The sequence below is a fragment of the Diceros bicornis genome, chromosome 28 (assembly GCF_020826845.1).
Source record: "Diceros bicornis minor isolate mBicDic1 chromosome 28, mDicBic1.mat.cur, whole genome shotgun sequence".
Classification (NCBI taxonomy): domain Eukaryota; kingdom Metazoa; phylum Chordata; class Mammalia; order Perissodactyla; family Rhinocerotidae; genus Diceros; species Diceros bicornis.
The window spans coordinates 21,093,208-21,119,402 of NC_080767.1; the positions used below are offsets into that span (position 1 = coordinate 21,093,208).

Consider the following 26,195-nt stretch of genomic DNA (forward strand, 5'->3'; position numbering starts at 1 on the left):
GTGTTATTTGTGGGTGGGAGACTAGTCCTTTCATATCATCACCAACAGGCTGCAAAAGTGCTCTTAACAAGGATGATAGTCTGAAACAGTTTATCTTGATTCAAAGCATGTTTGCCAACCCATAGTGTGGTTGGGTGGCAGGCAGACTGGGAAACCAGAGACTGTCCTAGAATACAGCAGGAAAAGCCTGAGTGAGTCACCACTGTGCTATTAGCCAGTGATGTAGCCTCAACCAGGTCCCTCCACTATACCTTAGTGTTCTTGTCTATAAAATGGGGTTAATACCCTTTCACCTCTGCAGGGTTGTTGTGAGCTTTTGCAGTTGTTGTGAGCTTTTTCTGCTGTCTGGTGATGCAGGAATGTTAGCACAAATCCTCCAGTCAGCCTGCGTGAGAAGGCATCGTGCTGGCCACCCCAGGTGAGGTTGGGGCAGCAGTGCCTGAGGAGACAGAGGCCTACTTCTCCTCTGGGCCAGGGAAGGCCTAAGCTAACTGGGGAGGGAAGTATGGCTGAACCTTAGGGCCCGCTCACCTGCTTGGGGGTAGGGAGAGGAGAGGCATTTCGGCTGTTTTAGCTGTGTGACTCTGACAGGTCTTCTCTGACCATCCCTCCTTGCCTGTGGGCCTTGGCAACCTCAGCAGAGAGACTTGGAACAGAACGAGGGACAGGAAACCCCACACTGGGCTGACTGTATTCCAAGGCATTGTTTTAAGAGCATTTCTAGCTTTGGTGATTAGGTTCTTGCCACACTGACAGTGTGTCACTGGTACAACTCATCCTCGTTCCTAGAACCTCATTCCCAGTCTGGATGTGTGCTTGTTCCAGTAAGATGTGAGACGTGCTATGAAGGGAGCACATGGCAGTGATGAGGATTCCAGTCAACCCCCTTCCTGCTGTCCCATTGTGCCTCAGGGAACCACATTTGCGTCTCCATGGAGAGCATCATGTGTTTATTTCTCTTGGGTGGAGATTATGATTTTTACTACTGCTGAGACCAGACCTATAGATTTAGAATATTTTCTGGGCTCTATGAAATCCAGAAAGGACCCCTGATTTTTCATTGTTTTTGCTTTATAGGTTCATGCTGTCCAGTAAGGCAGCCATGAGCCATTGGTGACTATTTAAATTTAAATTCGAATTAAAAATTTAAATCCAACTCCTCAGTCACACTAGCCACATTTCACGAACTCAATTGGCAGGTGGGGCTGGTGGCCACAGTATTATGGAATATAATGCACAGTGCAGATTGTGGAACATTTCCATCATAGAGGAAAGTTCTATTGAACAGTGCTGTAAACGTTCCTACTCAAAGGTCGATGAGTGTGGGGAGGGAGCTTCAGAGCATGGAGGAGAAAGATGAGTGGCAAACAATGAAAAATAAGCTATTGCAAGTTTTACCTCATGTTCTTCTCATGGTAAAACACTTCTCAAAGTATTTACTTCCGGGGAAGACTTGAGGTTCCCTGTGTTGATGCATTCCGTTAGAAGATTGTCTCCAGAGCGCTCTCAACTATTCAGTTGTTCATCACCTTTTAGCATGTTGTCAGGGACACAAGGTGCGCACTGCTTAGCCAAGGAATGGCTCCTTCCTGCTCTGACTCCGTGCTCTGCTGGAAGGTCCCTATGGGAAGAGCGTGAGATTAGCAACTTGCATAGCAATTTGTCATTTCTGAGTTACTGGAAAAGAAAATTCTTATCACTCTTGGTTTGCCATTTGTGATTCTACTAAAACAAGAAAAAAGAAACCCCTAGATCAAACAGATGCTTTTCTAGAATGTCAACTGCAAGCTTTTCTGTTCTAGCTGGTGGAGTCTTAGCGGCAGAGCCTGGACTAGGTGAGGCAGGGGAGGCATCCAGGACACGGATTTAGGGAGACACTCACATTCGGGTGCAGACCTTGTACCTGCACAGGCCCAAGAATAAGGGTCTCCTTAAATTTCGCATCCTGGACTCCTGGCTTGCCTCACCCTAGTCCCTTCCAGGCTGGCGCTCTTTACCATTTATCACTCAGTCTGGCAGACTCGCTGCATTGGTTCTAGGGATTCTGGACTTGTCCATAGCTCTTTTATCACATGCAGCCTCCTGCTATATCTGCATCTCACGCCTCAGGGAGGAGCTGTATCTCTTTGCTCTTTGAGTACCTGGCCCAGAGTGGAGGACAAATAAGTGGGTAATGGATCAGGGAGCAAATCAGCCTGCCAGGGATCAACTCGAATTAAAGTCAAGAACTCTCCTGCCTTCAACTTTTCCATTAACAGTTCAGAGAATGTCCTGCATTGTCCCCTGCCAAGCTGCACATTTCGGCACAGCTGAGTCCTCTCTGCACACGGGAAGCTGAGAGGCCTCTCATCCGCGTGGCTGTGGGTGGCCACCATTCCTTCCACTTGCCCTTCCCCGGAACCCTATCATTTCAGCGTCAGGCGGAGTTACTCCACTAGAAAACTCGGTCTCTGAGAATGGTTCTCCTTCCCCCTCTCTCCTCCAGCCCTGCTTCCTTCCTCCGGAGTCCATGTCACGCATCACACCGCAGCCAGGCTGTCCTCAGAGCACGTGGCTGGGCCTGGGTGTGTCATGATTTGGGGGGAACTGGGTAAAGAAGCAACTGCCTGGGGCTTGAAATTCCCTGTGTGAGCTCTGCTACATGCTTCCCCTTTCTGCCTCCACAGAGCGTGTTGAAGAAGAGGGACCAAGTGCAAGCAGAGTACGAAGCCAAACTGGAAGCTGTGGCCCTGTGGAAGGAAGACCGGCCCAAGGTGGGGGAAGCCCCGGGGAGGGGTGGGCTGCTCTGGGCTGTCAACCGTGATTGCCCCCGCTGGTGCTAAGTGAATTCTTGTCCCCAGATAGTGCGACTAAGCTGGTCAGGGCCAGTCGGGCTGTGTTGTTGCTGTTCTTTTCCTCCCTTTTATGTCTTATTTCTGGGAGTTCCTAGTGTGCACTTGGGGTTGAGTTTGCTGCTGTTTCCCTGGGATTTTTTTTTTTTTAAGACTCCCAGCTCTGCCATTCATGGGCAGTTCCTCTCTCTGTAAAATAGGATTGAGGAGAAAGGGGAAGAACAGTCTAGGTCAGTGTTCTCAAAAGTGTGGTTTGTGGACTGATCCACAGACTGGTACCAATCCATGACGAGAAAAGCACAGAAGCTGAGAGTAAGCGCTTTTATAGCCATTTGATATTTGTCAAACAGTCCAGATGAGTGTTGTCAAACTAGCGTGGTGAGTTGCATGCGGAGCAAGCTGCATACTAGTTCTGCATAGTAGGACTACAGCTTGGTTGTATTATGGGAAAAAGCCAACAGAAAGTGGTCCTTTACCACAAAGTTTGAGAAGCAGTGATCCAGCTTGTTTCTGACACCTTCCAGTTCCAATGCTGTGGGTCTAGATAGAGGACCACAGTTGTAAAAATGCACCTGTTGTTTGGTCACTCCCATCTGTTACCTTTCTCTTCCTCAGCCAGGATTAAAAACAAGAATAATAATAACCAACATGCAAGTGCTTACAATGTGCTAAGCACCTTATATTTATCTCATTTATTCCATACAACAATCATGTGGTTTAGGTACCATTTTTATTCCCAATTGAGAGATGAGCAAACCAAGGCCCAAGATCACACAGCTAGCCAGCAGTAGAGCCAGGATCACATCCTGCAGGCTGACTTGAGAGCCTTACCAGTTACCATTACGTTACTCTGCTCCTTTTTGTTTCTAATTGGAAGGTGTATTTTTTTTTTTTTTCAAAAAAGGGTGGGTTAGGGAATGTTATTAAAAAGATGAATAGCAGGGGCCCAAGTTTCAGAAAAATAAGTTGACATCAGAACTGTTTGTTTCAGAACTGTTTTTTCTCTGCCTTGGTTCTCGCTGGCGCTGCCCTGCCGAGATATGCCTGGAAAGGAACCAGCTTTGGGAATTTGTAACTCAACCCTCAGAAATGACACACCTTGACTCCATATAGTATTTTTTTATATTATTGCTTCACATGATTGCCACAGCAGTCATCTGGGGCCCAGAGGGAAGGTGTTGTTCTTTCCCCGGTTCATGGATGATGAGATGAGGCACGGAGCAGCTCAGTAAATGCCCAGCTTTGTTGAAGCCAAAGGTCTTTATCCCACGTGCTGGACGCAGCAGGCAGACAGTACATGCCTGTTGCATTGCTCCGTGTGTCACCCATAGTGATCTACACAAGTGAGTGAAGGCTGCATACATCTTACGGGAAGTCAGATGATAAGGATTGGGACTGTTGTCACTGGTCTAGTGTCTGCAGCTGGGACTTGGCCAGAGAGCCAGGCACCCTCCCTTTTGTTCCTCTTGCCACAGACTGTCGGCCTTCTTCCAGCCCCTGTCACAGAGGAGGTCATGATAGAAATGCAGCTGTGTGCACAGTTGCCCTCTGTCTTCCAGCTGCCTGTCCTGTTGCTTAGTTCCTAGCTGTCCCTGTGATATTCTGGAATATGGTGCCATCTGCTGAGCCCATGTCTGAGTCTCATTTAAAGGAATGACATGGAATACTGTGTTTATATATTTAAAATTTTCATTCTAACGATTTAGCTTCCCAATATAAATATGGAAGTCACCTTTCCTGACTAGGGAGGGAAGTAGAGACAGCAAGTTCTGCCACTGACCTAGTTTGGAAGCTGAAGATCTTGTGTTTAGAAGATGTCACCTAAATAGTTCTGCCGGCATTCGTACCTGCTCAGCACTGAATACGAGCTTTCTCCGAGGCTGGTTTTGTCATTTAATATATGTTCAGCCCTATATGGGACAGTTCCTTTCCAAAGACAGGAACTGAAGGTTATGAATAGTGGGCCAAATAAAATGTTGACTGTGCCCTGACTTGCTGGCTGCCTGAAGGTCACACCTATCTTGGAGCAGATGGAACAGCTGTTTCTGGCTCGCACGTTCCACCCAGCTGAGCTGTGGGGCTCCCCCTCATGCTCTGCCCTTCTTGCTGTCCTGGGTGACTTCCTTCTCCTCCCAGTGGTGTTCTTCCTGCTCCTGCTGTTCTCACCTCCCTGGAGCATCCCTTACCCCTATGACTCATTCTCTTGGCCACGAGAGTTGTTAGAAGGGGCGGAAGGGTTTCTTTCCAGCCAATGAGACTAACCAGTAGGTTCCAAACACGCCTACGTTCTCTTAGCACACTGGGGTGGGCAGTCTTCATCTTCTCTCTTTCTGGTGGGATACTGAGCCATGCCAAAGTTAATTTTGCTACTTATTTAGCAGTTGTGGTATTTAACAACAAAGCAGGGGCTGTCATGATGGCGATGTACCAGTGAGTGTGATCTGACAGTGAGGGCAGCAGAAATTGTGCCGCCAGTTTTTGATCTGGGGCGGCAGCTACTTTGGTGGGCAGAGGAGGGCTCGGTTGGCGGCCTGTCCACGTTGACCATGGTTTGGTAGAAAGAGCACAGGCCTTAGAATGAGATGGCTGTGGGGGCCCTCCCCAGTGACGTAGTGGTTAAGTTCGTGCATTCCACTTCGGTGGCCTGGGGTTTGCCGGTTCAGATCCTGGGCGCAGACCTACTCACCGCTCATCAAGCCATGTTGAGGCGGCATCCCACGTAGAGGCGCTACAGCTCTACAACTAGGATATACAACTATGTACTGGGGGCTTTGGGGAGAAAAAAGAAAAAAAGAGGAAGATTGGCAACAGATGTTAGCTCAGGGCCAATCTTCCTCAAAAAAAAAAAAAGAAAAGAAAAAAATCAGACGGCCCTGGGTTCAAATCCCAGCTGTGCTGGGACTGGTTTGCTCATTAGCCTTTGAGGGGCTCATACGTGTGACTGTTGTGAAGATGTGAAGATCGGCAGTGTCTGATGTAGTAACAGATGCTCTGTTGGTGGGGCCTCTGTTTACCATACCAGTACCAGTTGTCCCGGTAGGAATGCTGAATGAGAACTTGTTTTCTGGGTTTGTTGCCACTTATGTTTTTTTTTACTTAAAATTTTTTTCTGACTGCACTGTTTTGGGCATTGTTTCTTGTGTTCTAAAGCTTCCCCTGCTCACCCACTCCTCCTGAATGCCTATCCTCTCTGACGACCTATCAGCAGGTAGAGAGACGTCTAGGAAATGAGTAGCTTAAGGTTTTGCTGTGCTTTGTTTTATGTGGTTCTAGACCACACAAAACAGTGGGTTGAGCCCACTTTCCAGAGCTGCTGTCGGTGAGATAAAAGTCAGGGTATCAGGAAGTGGGTCAATGCTCATTCCATCCCAAGGACTCATTGAGTTCTACTGTTAGTAACTATAGTGGGAGGAAGATTGTTCACAGGTCCATCGCAGGGATGCAGGGGAGGAGAGGATTCCTGCCGAAAGGTGGGCAGTTTTCACAGGAGAGGGCCCTGGGTCTGGGCATGTTAACAGAAGATCTGAGGCCTTAACTTATTTTGAGGTGAAATCTTGAAACGTTGCTCTGAAGAGTGAGGGAAGCTTGATTTTTGTGAAGTCACGGAGTGGTATCAAAATCTGATCACTCCTCTGTAACCCAGAAGAAGAAAGTGGCCTCGTGGGTCTCCATGACCCTCACTGCACATTTCGCATTGGGCTGGACATCTTAGGACAAAGGATGAGCCCTGTGGCTCCAGCCGCTGGACTGGAGCCCTTTGGCTGCGGCTTCTCAGTGTGTGCCGAGGGCATGCAGTGATGAGGCCTTGAGAGCTGAGGGAAAACATTAGCATGTAGAATTTGAAGTTTGGCTTTGTTTTTAGGTTGAGGAAACTCAGCAGGCCTTGAGGTGGTTTATTCTCAGGCAGATGGAGCTTCGTTGTGTCGACTTGGCTTTCCTCATTATAATTTTGAAGTTAGAGAAATTGTGGGCACTTAGTAGGGCGCCAGCTGCCTTCTGCTGCATCTGTCAGGACCACAGACTTGTATAAATCTGAGTATCTGACCCTCCTTAGAAGCCAGGGAGGCTATCAGAGCTGTTACTAGAGACAGAGAGGCCGAGGACATGCATGTAAAACTGGATGGGAAGCAGACGTACCCTAATGTGCACAGGAGAGTACACTCTGGAGGGAACCTGCACATTTTATGCTGTTCTGCATTTGACTCTGTTCAATGCTAATATATTCATGAGCTGCTGGTTCAGAAAAGAACAAAGAAGGGATGCCAAGAGAGAATGCTTTATAAAAATCTGACAATTACCTTCAAAATGTAAAAAAAAAAAAAAAGTGGTGGAGGGGTTATTTTAGGCCCTGGCCCTCAGGTGGCCTTGTACTGGGTACGGTGCTGGGTGAAGAGGTTGTTGGAGACAGGTGGTGTCATTGTGGAGGTGAGAAGGTGTGTGGTGTGGAGGTGGAGAGTAGCGGAAAACAAGGTATACCGAGCGGTTGCTTCTCGAGTTGAACCCAACTGGGGAGGGCAGGTAGAACGTGGGATCGCTTGGACAAACTTCTTGAAGGCTGTGGACTTTTAAAACCTCTTGGAACTACCAGAACGGTTAACATTCTGGAATGGGGAAGTTGTGGCAGACAGCAAGAACTCTATTCCAAAGTGCCAGACAGGAACAGGGAGACTTCTTAATCTGGAGCTTCTACTGACCTGCAAGTTAAGCATGCATATCTGTTGTTACCACACGCTTTTGACATGTGAGGAGAGACAAGCCTGATGTTTCCCAGTTCTCTTCACAGCAGCCACGATGTCAACCTGGGTTAGAAAGCCAGACCAGTGAGGCAGAGGTCACATCAGCCAGAGAAGGGCAGAACTCTGCCACCTCCCTTATCTTGCTTAATTCCTACAACAGCCTCTATCAGTGTGGTTGTTCCTATCTTACAGATGAGGAACCAGGGCTCGGGGGAATTATATAACTTGCCTGCCTGAGCTAACAAATAGTGGAGCTGGGATTGGCCTCCCAGATGTGTCTGGCTTCGAAGTTGGAGCTCTTTATCCCCACTGTGTGGGCTCCCAGCTATCTTGGCTCCATTGAGGAGGAGGGTTCTGGCTTTTGTAAGCATGTATGGGTGAACGCTAGTGCGACAGGGGAGGTAATATGGACCTTCTCTTGGGGCATCAGTCTCTGTGTCCACTAACTCCTCAGTCATCATGCAGGGAAGCTCACGGCTCCTCTGTTCTCAGTGTGTCTGCTGTCAACTCATCTTGTGTCCTTTCTTCTCCCTCCTCACCTGCCGTTCTCTAGAGTTTGTTCCTTTTTATCTACTAAAACAACAACAACAACAACAACAACATTCTTTCAGGGCACCAATGACTTCCTATTTGCCAAATTTAGTAGCCTCTTCTCAATCTTGACCCTGTCTCAGTGTTTTCTCAACTTTTTTTCATCTTACGGCTCACATAAAAAATGAAAGTATTTGTATGGCACACCGGGATAAACAGACCAGGTTACTTGAAGCTGGAGGTGACCAGCCTGGAACTCGGGCTTCCCAGAGGGCTGGGGATCAATATTGGTGTCATTCACACAGCACCAGTTAGGAAGCCCTGCCTCATCTTTTTGCTCAGCAGCGTATGGACAAGAAGAGCCATTTTGAATTGGTTCTGTCATTGGTCCTGGCACCTGTCCCATGGCAGCCGTGAACTCTCTTTCCCCCAAGTCTTGGGATCATGTCTGCTTTACATAATCTTTGCAGACTTTATTAACCAACTATCGTCATGGGAACAGATAATGTGACATCTCCAGCCTAGCTCCAAGAAGGAAACTTAGGTAGAGATTTATATTATAGGGCCTAGAAATGCCTGGTACCTGGAAAGAGCTCAATAATACTTGTTTTTTTTTCTGGTGAGGAAGATTAGCCCTGAGCTAACATCTGTTGCCAATCCTCCTCTCTTTGCTGAGGAAGATTGGCCCTGGGCCAACATCCATGCCCATCTTCTTCTACTTTAGATGTGGGACACCTGCCAGAGCATGGCTTGATGAGCGGTGCATAGGTCCACACCCGGGATCCCAACCTGTGAACCCCGGGCCGCCAAAGCGGAGCTCACATACTTAACCACTACACCACCGGGCTGGCCCCTCAATAATACATTTTTAAATGAATGTTGAGTGAGTTTACATTACCACCCAGCTCCCCAACACACGAAAAAGCTCAATTTCATCCCACTTTACCCTTCTCCCGTCACTCCAACAACCCACATCGTGTAATGGAAATTTTCATGAGAGAGAGGAACCAATGGGAAAAATGCAGTCTTGTCCTCTATTTAGGAGTTTTTGTCTTTTGAGGTCTTATCTGGTGATTTTTTTCTTCTTAATGTCTTGTGATAAGCAATCTCCAACCATTAGCATTGGATATTGCCACTTAACATTCTTCAGACACAAGATAGCATAACTCTGACAATACATCAGTCAAAAAATTAAAACACTGAGATAAGAAGGAATGCTGGATGTTACTGGTCAGTGAGTTGATTGTCACAAAGACACCATTGTCGGGGGAAGAGGGAGAATCTCCCTCTGCCCTTTCCCTTAAGGTTCTTCTGGCTGGCCAAATAATCAACAAGACAGGTTAGCAGGAGAAAATAATACCAAGTTTAATAACATGTATACATGGGAGAAAGCAGGGACACTGCGTTTCTCAACACAATAGCAGAAATTCTCGTCTTAAATATCATTTTTAGCCAATGACAAAGGAGGATTTTGGCGGTGGGGGGAGTCAGTTACAGGAGATTACCACTAAAGCACAGTAAACAAGAGTAAGGTTTATTATACAGCCCCAAGGCCTCATCTTCCACATTGATAAGTTACTAGAAATGAGCTCACCCCCCCTTTTTCTCAATACAGAGAGGGAGATACCTTTACAAATGGAGACTTCCCTTGTAAATGATTGTCTGACAACTCCTCGCAGGGCCATCCAAAGAATGTGGCCAGAGAGACAGGACTCCCGATAAGATGGGCTTGTTGGTGCCTTTTCTATTGTAACCTCTATCCTAAATTATCTTTTATAGCAGTCATGATAATAACCCCTTCCTAAAACAGATTTTTTGGTTTTAAATTCTTTAGGCAGTTTGGGAGGGGAAACTCAAATATTTTTCCTGAGCTCTCTGAGTCCTTATTGTCTTCAGCTCGAAATAATCCGCATACCAGAGTGGTGCTTCCTGGGGCAGCTTGCCCTGAGCACCATCAGTTCCCTCCTCTGAAACTTCCCTAGAAGTTTCACATATTAAAAGCTGAGCTGGTGACTGTGGAGAGAGAAATCGTGTTAGTACCCGGGTGATAAGAAGTCTGCAAAGAGAGAAAAGAACATAGATTAGAATGAGGATGAACAAGCAGAAAAGAACAAATCGGAGCACATTTCTCCACACTCCATTAAACCAGTCCCCCAATCCTGGAAACAAGTCAGTCCAATAAAATGTGTGAGCTTCGTTTATCTGATGAAAAATGTCAATCTTTTCTTTTAATAGATTTAAGTTAGATATTACTTGACCTGTTTGATTTACATAAAAGCAACATTTTTCTCCAATGATTGCGCATGCTCTTCCTTGCTGGGCAGTGAGTACGTCCAGAGCACGTCGATTTTGGAGCACCACAGATGCTAGGCTGTTAATCTCTGACTGGAGTATGTTTAAGGTTTGCATGGTGGTGTTGAACTCTTGTTCCATTACCATAGAGAGATTTAATATTGCTTTTTCTAACTCATAATCTCCAAAGCCGGGGAATAGGACTCTCAAGGCTGAAAAGAACTTGGAGTTGTGATACACAAGTGGATTTTCCACGATTTCTCGACTGGCACGTTTATGTGGCACAATCTTATGAACAAACGAACCCAAGTTTGTAATTTGGCTAGCATTTAAGGTGGAGTGTTTGGTGGCAGAAGGAGCCAGGTATTCAAGTCCGCATCGTCCTGACCAATTAGGTGGGAATCCTTTATACACTTTGTTGCCGCATAAAATGAAAAGACCAGTGTAGTTTAAAGACAAGGTTAGAATTGAGTCTGTAGTTCCCAGGATCTGGACTATTTCATGATCTGTGCCACTTGCACTGTTACTACCTAAACATCTCCATTTCCCATGAACTCCTGTCAGTCTGCGAGAACAGAACAGATTGCAGAATAGCTGGTACAGGAGGCCTGCAGTCTGATTCTGACAGCTATAAAGCCTGGTCTTGTCACCTGACCAGGTGAGTCCAGATTTTTGATCCACCCATATATAGTCTGTGGCATTGGGCAGCTTAACCATGCGGATAGCTGCTATACCCCAAGTTGCACACGGGTGGCTCGTAAGCCATTCAGAGCACTTGGTGATTTGGCAAATGTTTGTACCAGAGGGAGTAGTGATAGAGTCACTTACAATTCCCTTGAGAGTTCTGAAGATGCCACCTGCGGAATCAAACCACAGAGTTTGACGGCAATATTGTCTCGGTATATCACCCAGGAAAGGTCCAGTGCCATGTTTACTTTTAATGCAGAGGGAAAAACTTTCACCTGTTGCTTGTACTTGGGCAAGGGACAGTCCTTGACCTTCTAAGTAGTCTTTTTGGGGCCCAAGTGACTCACCAGGAGAAGAAGCAGAGTGAAGTTTCCCTCGTTGCGGATACCATACTCTGTTATTCATCCATTTTCCGTACTTAGTCTACCAGGTGTTCATATCAGCAGGAACAAAGACTAGTTCCGGTTCTTTTGCACTATCTAGCTGTTGACATAACCAACAGTCAGATTGATTAGTTAGCGTGGCTAGGGCTTGGTAAACTGGCATAAGGGGGTGTTTGGTCTGTGCCCGACCTGTTGAAAAGGAGAGGGTTAGTAAAAGCAAGACACGGATCGGAAAAGAGCCCATAGCGGAGACTTAGAGAGGGGAAGAGGGACAGATAGAGACCAGCACTCTCCAGTCAGCTTTTTAATAAATGATTAAAAAAATATATATATATATATCCACTAATAGTTTGTGTGTGTGAGTGTGTATATATATAGGGAGTTCTGAAGCAAGGGGGAGGAAATGGGTCAAAGTAGGTTTTCTTGATCCGTGATCTTGGGAAAAGCTGTCTACTTTGTGATGTCGGCTGCTTCTGGGGCCTGGGTTTTGGCCCTCAAAATCCTTAGTTTAAGGTCTCCTGTGGGGATTATCTCCCAGTTGTCTTGAGAGCGATGTTCTGGGTCTATTTTGGCGTGGCTCGCATGGATCCAGGAAGATTTTTCTTTTATTTTGATGGCAGTGCAGGTCGTCAGTAAAACTTTATAAGGTCCTTCCCAGCGAGGTGACAGTGCGTGTTTTTTTCTAAAGACCTTGATGTACACCCGGTCTCCTGGTTGAAAGGGATGGCAAGGCTTGTCAGAAGGTGGTGGCCATGCCTCTTTTACCTGTTGACGATATGCTTCAAGTATACTAGTTAATTTTTGTATATAACAAGTCATAGCATCAAATTGTTCACTTAAGTTTCCATAATATTCATTTAATCCAGGAATTGAAGGTTTAGAGACGCCAGTAGGCATCGGACGTCCAAAAACTATTTCAAAAGGAGTCAGTCCATGCCTTCTATTTGGAGTATTTTGAATCTTCATAAGGGCCAAGGGCAGAGCCTCTGGCCATTTAAGTCCAGTTTCTTGACAGACTTTTCCTAGAGTTCTTTTTATATCTAGATTTTTACGTTCCACTTGCCCTGATGACTGAGGGTGATATGGGGTATGAAATTTTAATGAATACCCCAGAGTTTTTGCAAGCAAGTGGTTTATCTCTGCTGTAAAATGAGATCCTTGGTCTGATTTAATCCATAAAGGAATGCCAAAGCGAGGAATAACTTCAGTTATTACTTTCTTTACCACTGTTGTGGCATCTGCATGTCTGGTCGGATAGCATTCAGTCCATCCACTAAACATGCAGACAATAACCAAACAGTGAGAGTAACCTAAAGCTGAAGGCATGTCTATAAAATCCATTTGGAGTGCCGCAAAAGGCAGCGTGGGCCTGGGAGGACTTCCTGGATCACACTGATTTCTCCCAGAGACTTGGTAAGATTTGCAAGTTGTGCACTGGGAGGGGATTTGGTCAGAAATTTTATGGATGCCAGGGCAAAACCAATTGTCTTTTAGTTCCTTAACTATCCCCCTTTTGCACATATGTCCCATTTGGTGGGAGATAAGTGCAAGCCAAAAAGTCAAAAGAAAAGGAGCTACTGGAAGTCCATTTGGTCCAATGTATAATCCATCTGATAATTGTTTGGCACCCTTTTGTATCCAATTGTCTTTTTCAGATTGTGGGGCATTTGCCTGATAGTTAATAACATCAGTCAGGGATAAAGGCAGGTTTAAGAATTGGGTGGAAAACGGATAAGGGGGTCCATAGTGAGCTGCATGTTTAGCAGCTCTGTCAGCCCGGTCATTCCCTAAAGATATGACATCAGTCTCCTTAGTATGGGCTGAACAATGAACAATGGCAATTTTTGAAGGAAGGTGAATAGCTTGTAATAAGGCTGCAATTAAGTGTCCATTAGCAATAGGAGTTCTTGCAGAAGTTAAGAATCCACAGGATTTCCAAATTGTGCCAACAGCATGGCAGAGTCCAAAAGCATATTTGTGTAAACGAAAGAAAAACAAGGTTAATGGTTAGAGCAAATTGTAAACCAGTTTTTGAGTTTAGAGGACAGCCAGCGAAGAAGAATTTTAGATGTCAGCGTCAAAATATCTTTTGCAGTTTAAAATGTCTCTGATGGTGTTGTCAGGTCATCTCTTAAGTTTATATCAAGTTCATCAGCTTCAGTTTGTAAGGCTTCAGGAAAAAGGGCAGGTTCAGTTCTCAGTGATTTCAAGTGAAAATGATGGAAAAAATCAAAAACGTTAGTTTGGACATCTGTAGCCAGATATTTCAGGAGACTAGAAGAAATCAGGATCTAGTCCAGTCAACAGATATAAAACAAAAACCTCAAAAGACAACAAAACTAGGATCTAATATCTGCAAACTTATACTGAAATAGTTTTTACTGAAATATAATTTTTTTCTCTAAAATCGCCCTCATTTTTATTAAGATAGCAAAATTAAAACTAGTTTGCAAAATAAGTCTAGTTCCAATAGAGTTGGCCCAGTTATTTACATAAGTACAGCAAGAATAGCAGCTGATCACATAGGCTCTTTTAAATCTGCTTTGCTGGAACTTTTTATAAGGAATCTCAGATTGAACTTCAAAGGCCTCTCGAGGCCGGGAAAGCCAAGCCAAGGATTTTGTCATCAGACTTTGCCTGTAATATCTACAGATTTGGGTGAATCCCTCTCTTCCGAGGTTCCCCCCAAATATTTCGAGGTTCCTTGTACCTGCCAGATAAGTGACATTTTTTACTTATCCTGGCAAGTGCTGCTTGGAACATAAGGTACCAGGCCAATATTTCCACGTGGCTTTATTTCATAAAGTCCAATCTTTATTTTTCAAAAGCTGTATGGTTATATGGCAAATATGATGTTCCAGTCACAACCTTGGTAATATAACCAGTGTTTTCAATTGTGTCCTGTTATAAGGAGAACAGATTCTTACCGAATTTATGCAAATAATTATATTGCCATGAAAACAACAATACTCACTTACTAAGAGTTTCCAAATCCTGGAGGGATCAGGTAGAGAGAAAAAGATAAATATTTCAATTTTGCTTATAAAAGTATCATTTATCAAATTGTTATGTCATAGCTAGCTCAGGAGAAAAGAGAAAAAGTTTTCCTTAAATCTGAAAAAACAAAACATTAAAAATTCAGCAATACTTTAAATGAAAAATTATAAAAATTATAATCATCCTTATCAGTTGGTTCAATCCTGTGTAATCCATTCTTGATCCCAATCTTTTTGTTAGCAGCTTTATGAAGTTATCAGTCTCTCCATCAGATTTCTATAATTTTTTACCCAGTTCAGTTTTATGATCAGAAAGTTTGTCAGAAACCTGTACAGTTCCAGTGTAAATGTCAGAGTCCTTTCTATGAATTTTTTTGAAGTCGAAACATTTTGCAAAAGCATTAGAGCAAAGAAATAAGTCTGTAAACAACAAGACCTCAAAATGGCAATTGACAAGGAAATTTGGTTAATTTTGTGACATACAACACTTTAAAATAATAATAACCAGAATTATTACTGATAACCAGGACAGATCAGAATTTCAGTAATGTTATACAATTTTAAAACACCTATGTCAATAACATTTGCCCACATAATAGCACCTAAGCAGGCTTATCATCACTGTTCTGACAATGCTTTCCATGTAATTGAACATATTGAATAAGCCTAATAAGTTTAGTATCTTTCCCCTTATAGGAAGAGAGCAAATTTCTTTGAGAAGTTCCAGGGCCCTTTGAAAATTCTCAAAGAAAAAAGTAAAAAAAAAGACTTTATTTAAGATATGAATTTTGGTGGAGCTTGTCAAAAATATAAACAATCAAAGCAAACAGAGCATTAACAGTCAAAAAGCCTTAATAGAGAGACCTCAGTCTTTTGAACGTAGGAAATTATTTTAACAGTTTTTTTTTTTTTCTGTCTTTTAGGTAGACTTACTCAAAGGTAAAGAAAAATCTTTTGTAACCTCTTTATCAAGTTTAAGCAAATTATCCTTTTAAGAGACAGAAGACCAAATTTTAATTTTGCACCAGCTTATTTCTGCTATTAAAACTCATTTACTTAATTAAATTTATTTCAATCTTAGCCAACTTGATCATGCATAAAACTCCTTTTCCAGAATTCCTCTTCCACAAACCTTCTATAACTTTCCTTTTACATTCAGAATTTGTCCCATGTCTTTCTTTTCCCTCCTAGTACTTGAGGACAAATTTATCTTTCTTAACCAAACAAAATATTTTCATTCTTTGTACCTTTATACATCTTACTTTCCTTGTACACAGACACTTTTTTTTTAATTTTTAGTAGCTTCAATCACATATACTAATTAGGAATTTTACCCCTTAGAAACCTTAATTTGTAAGTAAAAACTAAGTAAACAATTGTAAACTTTCTTTTACATTAGTATCTTGTGGCTTGGAAAATTTATAAACACTTCATAACTTCTAGAAATATGTTACTTTATAGTACAATCTTTTAATAAAACACGTTTACCAATAGACCCAAAACACCTTTTAGTTTTCCTGTAATGAAAAGCCAAAAGTAGACAAATGTACATTTAGCAATCAATGTCTAATATCTTATCTTATTTGGAAATGATGATACTCAGAGAATTTTTATCATAAAACTTAGCAAAACTCTCAAGTTTTAAGTCACCAAAAAGAGTTTGGAAGCTGTAACCACAATAACACATAATTATTGTTTAAAGTTCATCCAACATTCATCTTTTTTACAACTATTTAGTTACTTATTTCCAATAACTATTTAGATTGCCTATAAGACTTCATAAGACATTAGATAAAATTAGCCATCATTTAAATTACTATTTTTGTTAACCAGTTCTGTAATAGAAATAACATCAGTTTTTTTTTTTTACAAAATTTCATGTAAATTTCGTCACCTCTTATACCTTTAAACATAATTATCATTAAGATTTTTATCAATAGGTCTTGGTCTTCTAACTTTGGACAAGAGAAGCATTCCCAGTCAGACATTTTAAAACATACTCAGGCAAAGTTGATGTAACCTCTTTGTATAAAATTAGCTCAAACATTCCAACCTTTATAATCTTATCAACACTTACACTTTTACATGTTCTCAATTCAATTGTAACCTGAGTCAAGGTCTTAAGACTAGTCAAATTTTTCCCTTCTTTTTTCTGGCCTTAATTCTTAGGTACCAATTAAGCAATTATGTGAGAGCTCTCAAAAAATTTTTTTTCCCCAATTTAAAAGTTTTTCCAATTCAAAGGATCCGTCGTCTGGCCATTGACGAGTAGGATCTTCACTTGTATATTTATTCCAATAGTGACTCAAACCAATAAGCCTTTTTAAGGAAAGACCCGGAGGTAACTTTCCACGCTTAGAATAAATCTACCATGGATGCAAGAGGCGTCCCTGGTGAGGGCGCAGATGATGTAGCCCCCATGATCCACAGAATTCACTCCCAAAGATATTCAGAGAAAGTAAAGACCTTCGTTGCACAGGCGGTAAGGATCTCCGGTCTCCCATAATAGTGTGGGACGCCTCCAGTCACAGACCCGCTAATCTGTGACACCGGGCGGGCGATACTGGAATGGGATTTTTCCAGCACTAACAAGCAACAAAGGTTAAGACGACAAAAGCCCTTATGGACTGGGCCCTTTATGACAAACTCCCCTGAGAGCTTGGCACAGCCGGACAAAGAGACAGTTCGGAACCCCAGTCTACTCGACTGGCCACCAAGGTGCACCCCGGTAAATGCACCTTCCGTATGGTGGAGACCAAGGAGAATATTCTCACTGGTCACAAAGCCAAGTTTTCTCAGGACACAGAACAAGACAGAAGGAAAAACCTCATCCGGTTTTTTTTTTTTTTTTTTTTTATGTGCACAATGACAGCTTTAGTCACGCCTTAGGTCTCTTGGAGCCAGAATAATACCTAGCGGGGGAGGTGCCGCGGGGTTGGGGACTGTGTGCTTTACAGAGTACCTCGTCGTTGCACGGACATTTTCTTGCAGTTGGCGGGGGACCTGTGTCATCTACCCCGTTCCGTGACCCAACTTATCCTGACACGGGAGTCTTTTGAAAGTGGCGAGCGCCCTAATGGCTCTTAACTGCTCGACCCGCGCCCACCAAATTTGCGGCCTTTTTGGCTTCCAAGATGCCCTTGGCAATGACCTTCACTTCATGTGCATAATAACCCACAGCAAAGTTTGTAGACGCCGGTCTGGTGAGACCCGCAAACTCACCAGTCTGTGGGGCCGGCCCGGACAGCAGGCTTATAGGGCCTATGCCTGCGTCCTACCCTATGGTATTTCCTTCTTATGACAAAAGACACAGACAAAAGAGAAAAACAGAGACTACCTCTGGGAGGAAAAGGGATCAAGATCAAAACCAAGAGTACTCTACCAAATTTAAACCAAGAGTCACTAAAAGCCCAAGAAACTAGTTTCCCAAATATTTTCTCCTGCCAATCTAAATTTAGAAAGAGAAAAAATTCTCACCACTTCCTTCCGCCGGACTCTGCAGATAGAGATTCCGGGAGGCTGACGTGGTAAGAAGCCTTACCTTTTGCCGGCTTTCGTCAGGCGTTCCCGTATCTCACCATCTGCAGTAGTCCAGGGAGAAAGCAGGTCTTCCAGCCAGAGAAGGCAACTTACCAGCCAGTGCTTCTCCTGGCTGGCTCGCCAAAACTGTCGGGGGAAGAGGGAGAATCTCCCTCTGCCCTTTCCCTTAAGGTTCTTCTGGCTGGCCAAATAATCAACAAGACAGGTTAGCAGGAGAAAATAATACCAAGTTTAATAACATGTATACATGGGAGAAAGCAGGGACACTGCGTTTCTCAACACAATAGCAGAAATTCTCGTCTTAAATATCATTTTTAGCCAATGACAAAGGAGGATTTTGGCGGTGGGGGGAGTCAGTTACAGGAGATTACCACTAAAGCACAGTAAACAAGAGTAGGTTTATTATACAGCCCCAAGGCCTCATCTTCCACATTGATAAGTTACTAGAAATGAGCTCACCCCCCCTTTTTCTCAATACAGAGAGGGAGATACCTTTACAAATGGAGACTTCCCTTGTAAATGATTGTCTGACAACTCCTCGCAGGGCCATCCAAAGAATGTGGCCAGAGAGATAGGACTCCCGATAAGAGGGGCTTGTTGGTGCCTTTTCTATTGTAACCTCTATCCTAAATTATCTTTTATAGCAGTCATGATAATAACCCCTTCCTAAAACAGATTTTTTGGTTTTAAATTCTTTAGGCAGTTTGGGAGGGGAAACTCAAATATTTTTCCTGAGCTCTCTGAGTCCTTATTGTCTTCAGCTCGAAATAATCCGCATACCAGAGTGGTGCTTCCTGGGGCAGCTTGCCCTGAGCACCATCACCATCCAAAAAGAAACAAAAGCCAGAAGAATGTGATCCTGAGCATCTGCTGCCAACAGCCCTCCTCTTCATAAAGTTGGGCAACTTCAGTAGCTGGGCCCTTCAGACAGCTCTCCTCAATTCCTCTTATTCTCGTCTTTTTGAGCCCTTCCCCCTTTCTAACCGCCTTCTCGCTCCTTCCCTGGGCTTCTATGACTCTGCCCTTTCTGACTCACTTCCTGCTTCTGTGCCTGTCTTTCTTAGCGACCTTTGCTGATTCCTTTAACTCTCTAAATGTGGGCTTCTCTGTGAGTTCTACCCTTTGACCCTCCCCTCCTCAGCCCCCCGTTTTATTAAAAGTTAAAAAAATTTTAATTGTGGCAAAATACACATAACATAAAATTTACCATCTTAATCCTTTTTAAGTGTACAGTTCAGAGTGTTAAGTAAATTCACATTGTTGTGCAACCAATCTTTAGAACTCTTTTCATCTTGCAGAATTGAAACTCTGTACCTGTTAAACAACAACTCCACATTTCCCCCTCCCTCTGGCTCCTGGCAACCTCCATTCTACTTTCTGTGATTTTGACTACTCTAGATACTCATATAAGTGGAATGATACAGGATTTGTCTTTTTGTGACTGGCTTGTTTCACTTCACATAATGTCCTCAAGGTTCATCCATGTTGTAGCATGTGTCAGAATTTCCTTCCTTTCTAAGGCTAAATAATATTCACTGTATGTATATATTATATTTTGTTTATCCATTCCTCTGTGAATGAAAGCTTGACTTGTTTCCACCTTTTGGCTATTGTGAATAATGCTGTTATGAACATGAGTGTACAGATCTATCTGTTTGTATGTCATACTGTTTTCCATGGTGACTATACCATTTTACATACCCATCAACAGTGTACAAAGATTCAGATTTTTCCACATCCTCGCCAATACTTGTTATTTTCTGTTTTTTTTTTTTTTTTATAGTAGCCATCCTAATGGGTGTGAAGTGGTATCTCATTGTAGTTTGGATTTGCATTTCCCTAATGGTTAGTGATGTGAAGCATCTTTTCATGTGCTTGTTAACGATTTGTGTATCTTCTTTGGAGAAATGTCTATTCAAGCCCTTTGCTCATTTTAAAATAGGGTCATTTGTTTTCTTGTTGTTGAGTTGACTCAGCCCCCTCTTCTGAAGGGGAGGTCTCATCCTTCCCATGGCTGCAGCTACCTCCTTTATCTGGTCTGTGGACCTGTCCTTTATCCTGAGCCCTATATTGGACTTTTCTCACTCTGATCACCCAGACTAGAAACTTAAGGCTCTTCTCTGACTTCCTATATCTTATTTCTCATATGCAATTGGCTGCCAGATCTGTCAGTTGGATTTCCACCATGTTGGTTTAATCTGTCTTCTCCCTTCTGGTGTTATAGCCATTGCCCTGGTTCCGGGGTGCCAAGGGTGATCTCTTGATCTCAAGGGTGATTTGATGTTGACTCATCTCTGGTCTCTGGTGAAATCTCGGAGAGGGATAGCATGGGTGAAGGGTGAAAAGAACATATTATCTAGAAAAGGAATGAAGTTTGAAAGAACATATTTTATATTCAGAAAACAAAAAAGAAACTTCTTTTTTAAGACATGGAACAAAGCTCCATAAAATATGCTTGACTTGAAGGACTGTACAAATGATAAATTATCTTTTGTGAACAGTGATTTACGATATTGATAGTGATCAGAACTAACATATTTGTTGAGCACTTAATGTATGCCAGGCACCAAGTGTTTTATGCACATCATCTCTTTTAACCTCATAACAACCTTATAAGATGGATAGTATTATCCAGAAAAAGAAGCTGAGGCATAGAGATGCCCAAAGTCACCCATCTAGTAGGTGGTAGATGTGGTATTCAAACTCTGGAAGTCTGGCTCTAGAACTGTCTGTATCGTTAGAGGAAGCCAAGGCTTTTCTATTTTCCAAAAGGGGGCATGAATTAAATGGACCTCAGAAAACCTGGCCTTCAGGAAGAGTCCCAGGCTTCTCATCTTCTACCCTTCCCCTCTCTACGTGCTCCCTGCCTCCCGCCCATCTTGCCAGCTGGTGAAAGTTCTCTCTCTATGCCTTTGTGGGCACTATGGCCTCTGAGCTACTCCTGAATGGGTCTAGATTTTGTCTCATCTCTGTCACTTGCATGTACTGTCACTGTAGAGTGCGCTCTCCCTCATCATCGCATTTCCCACTTCTATCGTCTTTGAAGAATTGCCTCAGTGGTATTTCTTCAAGGAAACCTGATCCCTCATCCAAGCTGGACTCGCTCTCCAGCTCCTCCTCATAGCATGCTTATCACGGGGCTCAGAGAGAAGTGAGAGCACTCATAATATCTCACCTTACTGTCCCCAGACCTGTTCATTTTCTTCCCAACTAGACTGTAGGCGACTTGAGACAAGATTTGCCTACTGAGACCTAAGCACGTTTGTATTCCTCAGTGCCCAGCATGGAGTGTGTTGTGAAAATGATAAGCTAAAAATATTCCCCAAAGTGAGGGTCAGGCAGTCATAAAGTCTAAAGATGTAGTTTTAACTTAATTTCTATGGGTCAACCAGAGTTGCCATCCCCTGAACAGACCCAGGAATCTTTCCTTTGAGTCAGAGAGCCTACCCTCCCTCTTCTCACTGTGCCCTGATGAGAGTCTCGTTTCAGAGCTTTCCGTTTCCTCCTTGCTGCAGTAGTTCTGTTAAGCAAACAGGAAGTTGCTCCTAGGCACTTTCACCCAGATGCTAAAATGAGCAGTGGCCAGGAGAGCCATAAGGGAACTGGACTGTGTCTGCAGGGAGGTGAGGCCGGCCCAGAGACACTGGCTCACTGGCTGCCTATTGAGGCTGGTTCACTGGACATTTCTGGGGGAATGGCTGAGGGGAAGCAAAGCCAGGGCACTCTTGTTTTATTTCACTTTCCCCTGAGGTGGCCAACAGTAATGGGTGAATCAGCAGGGAAAGGCAAGAGTGACAGTGACCTCAGTCATGGCATCTGAAGAAAAAGTAAAGGCTTTTTTTTTTTTTCTTCCAGAAGCTTAAGTGCTTCGAAGAAGGCTTCTTCTCCCTGCTTAAAAGAAAAGTTCCTTTCTTTTAAGTTGCCCAGCATGCCTTGCTATAGCTTTCTCTCCAACTCATCCTTGTCTCACGCAAGCTTAGTTCCCAAGCCAGGCATGTTCAAATCCCCTCACCTGGGCTGCTTCCCTTTCCTTGCTCCTCTGTGCTGCAGCCATCTCCAGATGATCTGGGTGGCAGATGGCCAAGTGCCCTTGGCACTCTTGGAAGCCCTGAAGGTGTCCAGCTCCCTCAGGCTTGGCCTCGTCATTATTGGTGCTTCTGGGTTGGCTCCTTGCCCATAAGGCCTGGGTATAAACCTTCCTTGGTTGGTAGAGATTGACCTGGATGGTGACCCATAGCTTGGAGACATTTGGGATCACAGGCCCCAGCACACAAAATGTACAAGGCCTCATTCGTTGCTGGGAAGCATTTGGCAGGCGGGTGTTGGACCCAGCTTTGGGCGTGTTGACCCCCTGGCTACCATCAAGGCCCAGGGGAGCTCTTGAGTTAGGAGAGAAGCTAGCTTTGTTCTTTGGGAACCAGGGTAATCATTTCCCATTACCTTCTCATAATGTTGGATATTCTCTCTCTAGCTGTGTGGGATGGATGAAACTCACCAAAGCAAAGTGAAAGTTGGGGAATTCAGGTGACATAGTTCCATTTTGAGAAATTCTTGTGAACTTCTTCAAGAAAAACTTCAAGTAGCCTGCTATATTTTTCTTCTTATATTTCACATTCTTTTGACACGCATAAATAATTTTCTTAGAATTACCTAACTTTAACTCTTCGTTTTTGATTATCTGCAGTCTAGGGGTACATGGACAAGTCTCCAGTTTATTGGTAATGTGGGATTCAGAGGAGGAAGCTGGCAGTAGTCTTATTATTGCAATTAATTCTCTGACTAATGAGGGTAGGCATTATCAAACATCACAAGTAATGGAATAGTTCACATGATATGGGAAAACCGTCTTTTCTGATTTCATTATGGAACACAGGAGACTAGCAGGGCAATACCAGCTACCGCTGTGTATTTGCAAAATCTACATACATTTTTACCTATGGGTGGGTAAAAAAAAGGAACCCAAGACATATGACTGAATTGCAATGTTTCTTCTTCCTGTTTGTAAACAAGTGGCTGTTCCCCCACTCTGTGGTGCTTGGATGGGTTTGAAGATCTGGGTCAGCTTAGCCTTGTTCAGAATTCCTTCTTAAACCTGAAAACCCAAGGCTCTGCCTTCAAATAAATGCCTCCAGAACAGGGAGTATGTTTATGACATTTTAATGTATAATTTGTTCTTCCACAAATGTGCGAGCAGAGGAGCTCAAGGCGTGAGATACCAGTTGCACGTACACAGCACCCATTTATTCATGTGCGTTCCAGGTGCCAGCAGACGTTGAGAAGTGTCAGGATCGGATGGAATGTTTCAATGCTGATCTGAAAGCCGACATGGAGAGGTGGCAGAACAACAAGAGGCAGGACTTCCGGCAGCTGCTCATGGGAATGGCTGACAAGAACATCCAATATTATGAGAAGGTGATGAGCATGGTGATGAGCATGTTGACGAGACTACAGCCCTCTCATTAAGGAAGCATTGCTAATAGCCAGAGCCTTTCGTAAGGACCTGCCGGAAATCCAGAGGCAGGGACAATCCTGCCAGTCCCATCTCCTTCCCTAATTTTATGTGTTTAGCTTTAGCAACCCCTGCATGTCCTTCCCCGCTGTGTTAGATGCAGTGCGGAGTTTGGAAGCAGAGGCCCCCCGGGTGCCCACAGGGGGTTCACTTGCACACACTGCTGATGGAAGCCGCAGCTTTATCTGTCATGCCCTCTGGTCCTGCTGGCTGCCTGCTTCCCCCAGTCAGTCAGGCCCAGCGCAGGGATGCCCCAGGTAAGGGAGGTTTGGGGTTGCTTTAAGCTGTCTTGTAGTTCTACATGCAGGGGTTCTTCACTTTCCTAGTGCCATGGACCCTTTGGTCATCTGGTGAAGCCTGTAAACCCCTTATCAAAATAACTGTTTGTTTTCTTTAAATAGACTTTTAAAGACTGTTTTTAAATACCTAAAATAAGGGTATGTAGGATTACAAAGGAAAACTGTTAATAGTTTTTTTCGTGAATCCCTTTGATCTGTGCGCTTCAGGTTACGCAGCACACACGCACACAGGCATGCACACACGCACGCACATGCATGCACGGCTCTCATCAAGCTGCAGCCCAGTCTCCTCAATCAAGGCTTACTCCTAGCATATCCAAATCTAGATCATTTCTGCTAAGGAATCCTAGTATTTATTAAAAGCTGAGTTATAGATGAAGAATGGCTTGCTCACAATTCAACAGATAATCTGCAGAGTTGACATCAATCTGGACAGGCACTAACTTGGCTTCTCCCGCCACAATTCTAGAAACACGTCCACCTCCCAAACTAGAAGAATCCATCTTTTTCTAAGGCTTTGATGGGTCTGGCTGCTGTTCAGAGGCAGAGTGTCTGCATCTTTCCTGGGAGGAGAGTTAAGGAAACCAGTCATGGAATAGCTCTTGCTTGCCAGGTCTTAGGAAGGGCTAGTTTAGAGGGGAAGAGAAAGGTGGCAGACTGCTTTTCTCAACACTGGTTTTATGAAGGCCCTGCTGTGTGCCTGGGCTGGCTATGTATACGTCATCTCATTTAACCCTCACCATAATAACCCTGTTACTTGGGCTGTATGATTCTCAAAGCTGAAGAAAGAGACTCAGCAAGATTTTAAAACTCTGCCCAAGGTTATGCAGCTTTGAGTGACTGAACAAGGATGAGATTCAGCTCTCCAGGTCCACAAATCTGAAAATTCCCACTCCCACATACTGTCAGTGTAGGGGACAGGGGCCATGTGTCCTCAGGAACAGTCCTGACTGCCCAAAGGTGAGAAGATCATTCCATGTGAAGTCAAGGCCTTGTTCCTCTGCTGACCACACCCTTAGGCAGGGTACCTCTGTTTCTTCATCTGTATAACGGCAGTGATCCCTCTCCACTGAATGATTGTGAAGCTACAATGAAGTAATGCATACCCGAGTGCCTAGAACATACCTGGCACATGGTAGATACTCAGTAAATGGTACTTCCTTCCCTGATCCCCTCACCTGCCCTCCACTGTTCAACGGCCTTCCCACTATACCAAAGCCAACTCAATCGGATGTGTCTATCACTCCTTGGTGATAATGCCAGCATTCCCAAGGCCCTGGGCCCAGGACTGAAACCCAGGTCTTTTGTCTATGTTTGGTAGTCTTCCCAATATACCACACACAGGGTCACTGTCTTGGAGCCTCGTCTTGGCTCCTACATATATTTAAAAAATGCTTTTTGTGTACTTACTGTGCGCGAGGGACTGGGTATACATTGGTAAACAAAACAGCAGAACTTCTGCCTTAAGCAGCCCTGGTCCAGTGGAGGACACATGTTAATCCCAGAATCCTAGCTCTGCACAATGAGATACGTGCTCTACAGGAAAAGAACAGGGAACTGTGGGAGAAAATACTAGGGGCATAATTTAGATTAGGGATGGGAGGGGGCCAGTGGAGTGGGCAGGAAAGGCTGATCTGAGGAAGTAATGTTTCATCTGAGTCTCAGAGACAAGGACTTGAGGAGCAAGTATTCCCGGCAAAGGGAGCAACGTATGCAAGGGCCCTGAGGTGGGAAAAAGCTTGAGCATTTGAGGACTGAGAGGAAAGCTAGTGTGGGCTTGGTTCCCCATTGCTGACATAGAAGGACCCTCCCAGATTTGAGATAATGGCCTAGGGAGAGAACAGGACCCAGAATGCCGCAGACCCCACACTGGGTCTCTTCCTGAAAGCCAGCTCCTTGAGGCTCCCCAGGCTTCTTTATGTAGGGCAGGGTCCGAGTCTAGCTTCTTCTCCAACCTCAGAGTCACCAGGGAAGGAAGCAGGAAGCGATTTCACCACTCCCCTCTCTGTCTTGACCTAAGATGCCTCTCTCCTCCCACCTCCTCAGAACTCCTCCCCAAATGACTCAGTGCAAAGTCCTGCCTCACCCCTGGGCTGCTTCGAAGAAAGGCCTTCTGTGATTCTTCTGTCCTTCCCTTTATGCATGGGACTGCTCAAAAGGGGATCATTTCTGCTAAGCAGGGTGCTCTCAGAGGAGAGTGCCAGAGTCCTCTAAGTTTTCTTGCTTCTACAAGGATCTGGAACGAAAGGGGATTGGTATAGTGGAAAGAACATCTGTTTTCGAATCATGAGCTCTACCACTTAGTAGCTGTGTATCTTGGGCAAGCTATTTAACCTCTCTGGGTCTCATTTTCCCCATCTATGAAGTGTGTGTGTGTAATAAATGATAATA

General features: G+C 44.1%; 1 protein-coding gene across 1 annotated transcript in view; it reads left to right on the forward strand.

Annotated features, from left to right (window-relative positions):
* The window catches only part of SNX30 (sorting nexin family member 30), a 117,305-nt gene that overhangs the window by 84,089 nt on the left and 7,021 nt on the right, over positions 1-26,195 (forward strand). The window contains exons 7-8 of the mRNA XM_058523798.1: positions 2,667-2,753; positions 23,256-23,408. Coding sequence (XP_058379781.1) covers positions 2,667-2,753; positions 23,256-23,408 — 240 coding nt within the window. The remainder of the gene's footprint in view (positions 1-2,666; positions 2,754-23,255; positions 23,409-26,195) is intronic.